The following is a 6,384-nucleotide window of genomic DNA, read 5'->3' on the forward strand; positions in this document are numbered from 1 at the left end:
CGAAGTAGAAATGAGGTGCTCATGTTGAGATGTCGCTCAGTTACTTCAACAGAATTGGACTTTGGAAATTTCTCATATCCCTCGTCATTGTAATGGTACAACTATTCACATTACGAACTTTGGCCATTTTTTGTGTCATACCTAAGAAAAGTTACAGTAATGTGTGATCATTTTAGATTCGTATCAATATATATTTTTAGAATATCAATTTTTGATAATTTTTGCTCTCACATAACTTGAAATGTTAAGAGAAGTAATGTGTTAGAGGAACAAAAGTCAATCATGGTGCAACATTTAAAGGAAGAGAGGAAGTATAATTTTTCGAGGCAATTGTAAATGTTGGCTGAGCCAAATCCTCCATAGACAATCATCTTATCAACAAATCAAAATTTCGGTTTTGTGCATACAAAACGGTCATCTAGTGTGACCGGCTCATACCCAAACTTCGTTTTATTGAAACAAACAGATTACGTCTCTCAGATGAGTAAATAATTTTCATTCACTACACTGATGAGATCAAAAGTCAATGGAAGATATAGATTTGGGTTTCCAAAAAACCCCAAATAAGCACCACACTCAAAATAAGCTAAGCATCCTGCTGCTTTGGCTTTGATTCACCATCCGTAATGGCTGGTTTGTCCACGGGTTCTGAAGCAATTGCGTCCAACGTTTTGTAGAACTCTGCGGGCAGTGGGCCAGGCCGATGCAATGGAACGTGCTTTGGAACTGGAGCATCATTCTCAATAATCTCACACTCATAGTCATCATCAACCCCCCATGGCTTCCACTCTGTAAATCAAACAAGTTAGAACCAAGTTAAATACTGACACAACGAAAGGTATAGACTACAGACACCCAGGAGAATGTCAAACTGCACTGCAACAGAAACTCGCAAAACCCTGATCAGGTAAATGACAACCAAGAACTGCTTAATCATCAAAATAACCTGTCCAGAAAAAAGAAAAAAGAAAAAAAAACTAGGACTCAATATTTTCATTTTGCAGGTCAGAGCATCCGTGCAAAATTGAAGCATCTTAGATGATTCTCGTTCTTGGTTTAGCTGAATTCTTAAAGGATCAATTCGCAATTCTTTTCTCTCACAATACATTTTCTCATACAGCAGCTTAGGTAACCTCACTAATCTGGAAAGGAATATTAAGGTTTACTTCAACTTTCTACCTGGTCAAAGCAAACAAAATAATAATTGAAGTTTCATTTTCTGCTGCCAATTGCAGTATAGAAGTATAGCACTAAGAATCCAATATCCAGTCAGCGACAAGATGTATCAATACATTCCGAACTGCAAGCCATCAGGTCAGCAGGCATTCTTATGGACACTCTCTCATAACATTGTCTCACTACTCCAAGATGAGACAATATGACAGTTAGTTCTCTTAATCAGGAACAAACTCATTCTCAATACTACTAATAATATACTTTCCCCGTCCCTTATTGTTTGTCCCATTTCCCTTTTTTCACTTTTTCAAGAGTTTTGGGTGTGTTGATACTATAATACAGAGTATTCCTCTTATCCCTTCTCAAAAGAAATAGCATTGTTGTTCCAGTGACTTCTAACTTTTTCTTTGTTCTTTTAAGCTAATGGGAATTATGTAACATATTCTAAAAAATTTATTAATAAAAATAGACAAATATTTAGGTGCCTCATGTATATGGACAAAATTTATTGAGAGTCTTTAGCTAGTTTGTGGACTAGTATCATTTTGATTAACCTTGTACTCAAATGATTTTGATTTTTGAAAAGAATTGTCATCAAATCTTATAGGTATGCCTTGATATGTTTTTTAAGAAATTTTCTCCTTTAATTTGTGTAAATAAATTCGTTTAACCAAATGAAAAAACCATGAATAATATACGGATATACCTATAGGCTATAGGTGTAGACATGCTTGTATACAACCGATCAAATTAAACAAATAAATAAACCCACAAAAAATCATGCTGGTCTAACATATTACCTCCAGCAAGCAACATTAACAATTTTAGCCACACTTACTACAAAGCATTAAATGAACAATTGGTCTAAGGACAACATTTTCACTGGCTAAAAACGTAGTGAGGTATATCCAGTGGAAGATTATTTTGGGAGGATATCCAAAAGTAAATATCTTCGCCAAATGGATTATTTCTGCATACTTCCCCAAGTGAAAACATATATGTTCAAAATCACTTGCATTGGATTAATTTGCTTGCCCCCCCCCCCCCCCCAACGTCGGTTGAAGATTGATTTAGGAGGATATCCAAAACTAAAATATCTTCCCCCCAATAAATTATTTCTGCATACTTTCCCGGGTGGAAATATATTTTTCCCCAATGGAAGGTTGTTATAGGAGTAATAAAAGAAGAATAAGCACAGCAAGTCCTTATGTTCTCCAAGTGTAATAAACTAATAAAAGGAAGAATATAGAAACACAGTAAATCCTAATGTTCTCCAAGTTTCCCACCTCCTAATAAGACCATAATTTTAAGAACGATATTGATAAATGAAAGCTAAAAGGTAAGATAAATAAATAAATAAATAAATAAGTCACATTAAATGTAACAACAGTAACAAGACTACAAGAGCCTCTTAAATCTTAATTGATTCTACTACTAGTTACAAGAGACCTGGGACTCATAGATGATTCTATGTAGTTTTTGTAGGTAGGAGCTGTTTCCTGATTAAGGACCCACATAACAGATACTTTTGCTGATGATCCATTGTTTAATGAGCAAAAAAGGGTAAAGAAGATATGGGATCTGGAGGGGAAACCGATCGTGCAAGTTGTCATCTCTATGTGGGCCCATATTTAGGCACCAAGACAACTGGATTAGATCTACTTCACTACTTCAGCACTATGCTTAGTTGCCTATACCTCATAGTAATGTTCGCTCAGCAATCAGTGCCATAACATTCAAAATGAGACTGAAATTTTTCAATACGGGAGTTACAATCATTGGAATGGATGGAAAAGCAGTTACAGTAAACAAAATCAATGAACTGCAGTTAAAATTGTGAAGGTAGACTTCTTTGCTTACAATGTCAGTAAACTAATAGAAACATGCATGCAAGTATGCAACTTTAAAAATTCGTCAATAACTCGTAATAGAAAGAAGAAAAGTTCATATGCCATACAGTCTATCAGTTAAATAACCAGTAACCCACTGCCTTCATATGGGTTGTTTAGAACATAAGACTTGAATCTGATAGTAGTAAATCAAAGGTTACAGGAGAAACACTTGATAATCCAATAAGGGAAAACAAATTAGAAGCTAGGTAATTGGAAGGGATATGCCAATGGACAAGAGGATTTGATATCAACCACTGACAAGAGTGCTTACTGCTTAGGAGAGGGTCAAATGTGTGACTATAAAAAAAGCGGCAGGGAGGGATGCGGAAACGGACAAGAAGATGCATGTGGGTCATTTCTATCGCAACCAATGCAAAAGTGCGTAATTATAGAAGTATATTGTCAAGAAAACCTTATCTCGATGTTCACAACCTGATGACTCTTCCATACATTCCTAATGTCCTTTTTCAATTCCAGGATTTGTTGTACTTGTTTGTGAATAACTCAAGCAGAGAAATGACAATTGAGAAGGAGATTAATGGGCCATTTTCAATCTTAATAATTGGCAACAATGCTAATTAGCAGGTTGAAGGGTGTTAACAGAAGACGCAGCACAGCAATGAACAACAAGATTCATGTGGACCAATTGCTATTCCAAGCATTGCTCGTATAATGAGGGTGAAAAGAGTACAAAACTGGTCTGGGTGCTCAAAAATCAATCAGCATAAATAAATAAAAATTGAGGTCTAATGTGCGTTTATCAAAAAAGCAGCACGGAGAGATGCAGAAATTGACAAGAAGATTCAAGTGGGCCATTTTTTATCTCCACAGTTGCAAAAGCACCTAATAACTAGAGTCGAGTAAAAAAAAACTTTCCCAGATGTCTACAAATTGATGAGTGTGTAAATTTCCTCTCTTTCCTTCCTGAATTATTGGATTTGAAGCGCTTGTGGGTCGATAATTTGAGAATATCAATGACTACTGACAAGGAGATTCAAGGGCCAGTTCCACTCTTCACTAGCGGCAAGAATGTTTTGCAACAGGCTGCGCATATGCTTATTGGAGACGCAGCAGGAAAGGATATAGCAATGAGCAAGAAGGTACTTACAGGCCACTAGCTGACCAGCTATCCCAAGGATTGCAGGAATGTGTACTAATGAGGGTCAAACAAGTAGAAAACCTGATCTCGATGTCCAAAATCCAATGAGGAATGTATAAACCTTAATTTCCTTCTAGTTTGCCCGGTCTGTTGCTTTTATGGATCCTTAACTCACAGCCTCAGAAATCAATCACAATGCATAGCCAAACCTCAAATACAGCCAATAACAAGACGTCCTTTGACCCAAAACAAGACACAAAATGTCCAAATCAAGGCCAGCAAAACTTTATTTCGCCGATGTGGAACAAAGGGGTTAGAGACTTATAGTTCCATTCATTGAACTCACAAGTTCTTAACTAATCCTCAACAAGTAGCAGGGGTTTTCTTCAATGCACACAATTATCCCGCATATATTTTAGAAACAACCGTTATTCAAAGTTTGTAATTCCTACTATGACCAATCAATGGATTGACATCAACATTTACAAATTCTGGACCGTTTGGCTACGGATTTTATGATCCAGTCCTTCTCAATCAGAAGGATTTATAATTAAACCACGCATTTGGGTTGAACCTCAAATCTCAAGTTAGCATTGACATTATCATGTACAAAAACCAACCCTCATTTCATCCTCTTATCATAAATCTGTGGTTCAGCATTTCTAAAGGCAGATTAAAATGGCAATGAACAAACACCCTTTTCGAAGATATTTAATTCAATTAGTAGATCATCGTTGAAACTGACCCTTTTAAAATCAAGAAAGTAACATCTCATAAAAACTAGGGTTCATGTCAAATCATGAAGAAATCAGGCAAAACTCAAAATTCAAAAAAATCAACAATGTAAACAAAATGGAGGAGAGAGAATAGCAAAAAAAACACAGACCATTCAATTTGGAGATCAAGGTAAGCTCATCTTTAGCTTCCTCAATGATTTCTTCAACCTGACCACAACCGAGGCGCTTCTCGATAACCTCCCAATCAGGCTCCTCCTGGCAAACCTTGAGACGTTGGCGCGTGAAGCTCTCGACGGCCTTCCGATAGCCTTCATCCTCAGGAATTGCCTGGATCTCTTTTAGGGTTTTGGAGTAGAGAGAAATCAAGACTTCTCTTGCATTTGGAACTACTTCTAGACCTACGATCCCTGTTGTTTCCTTAACTTTCGCCATTAATGGCCTTGCTATCCTCCTCAAGAACATCTTGTTCGTTGTTTGTTTTCGTCGCTAGTTTTTTTTTCTCTCTCTAGCTAGTTGATTAGTCTCTCTCCCCTCACTGTTGGTGTTGTGTTGGTGGTTGTGGTGTTAACGGCCACAACTCTCACAATACGGGGTTTTTCTCTCTATTTTAGTACTTCCTCCGTTTCAATAGCTACGTCGTTTTGACGGTTCTGTTGGACTTATTCAGACAAATCAGTTCAAATAATTTCAATTAAGTTCAAATAATATAAGTTTAGAAACAGAAAAAAAAAACCTTCATACATTTTCACACACAAATAAGTTTATTTCAAATAAAAATAATTTTTTTCAGATAAAGTTTAGACACGTTCAGATGATATAAGTTCAAACAAAATAAGTCGAATAGAACGGACCTTTGTAGTATTCGGTATTACACAAATACTTCATACTTTGATTGTTGTTTATTACTCATATATTATCTAAATATAAATTTTATTATTTCGATTGCTGTTGTGTTAGTCTCAAATGCATATTTTCATAATTTCATTTTGTTTATAATTTTCACTAATATATAATTAAAGATATTGATGGTCAAATTTGTATATAAAAATAATGTAAAAAGTCAAAGTGATGCATCTATTAAAAACAAATGAATTATTAACTAGCAACTAATTAAAGCGAACTACTCCTTATATGAATTGATAGGGTTTATTCATAAATTAGGTTTACATAAGCACATTAGTGGTCACTTGTTATTAGAATAGTCAATATAGGAAAAAATGAAAATATAAACTTCGGTAATGCTCAATCCCGTTATTAAAAATGAAAAAAATATATACTATTATTAAAATCCAGGACAAGGAATGTCACGTTGTCAAGTGGCGCTGTGATTTGGCAAGTGAAACGACGATGTGTCAGTATCAATATAAGTTCGAACCCATGACCTCTTATTTATAATGTAAAGTTATAACCATCTCTACAATGATATAATGTATGACTCTAAAGTAATGGAAAAAGACAAAAGTCATTCTTATAAATACTA

The 6,384-nt window shown here is 35.4% G+C and overlaps 1 protein-coding gene across 1 annotated transcript; it reads right to left on the reverse strand.

Annotated features, from left to right (window-relative positions):
* Positions 1–330: 330 nt before the first annotated feature.
* On the reverse strand, positions 331–5,486 carry LOC110794303 (probable NADH dehydrogenase [ubiquinone] 1 alpha subcomplex subunit 5, mitochondrial). Its single transcript, XM_021999249.2, has 2 exons — positions 5,054–5,486; positions 331–789 (listed from the first exon to the last, which is right to left on the reverse strand). The coding sequence occupies exons 1-2, from the start codon at positions 5,364–5,366 to the stop codon at positions 587–589; spliced, it is 516 nt and encodes a 171-aa protein (XP_021854941.1). The 5' UTR covers positions 5,367–5,486; the 3' UTR covers positions 331–586.
* Positions 5,487–6,384: the final 898 nt, after the last annotated feature.

The sequence above is a fragment of the Spinacia oleracea genome, chromosome 1, assembly GCF_020520425.1.
Source record: "Spinacia oleracea cultivar Varoflay chromosome 1, BTI_SOV_V1, whole genome shotgun sequence".
Taxonomy (NCBI): domain Eukaryota; kingdom Viridiplantae; phylum Streptophyta; class Magnoliopsida; order Caryophyllales; family Amaranthaceae; genus Spinacia; species Spinacia oleracea.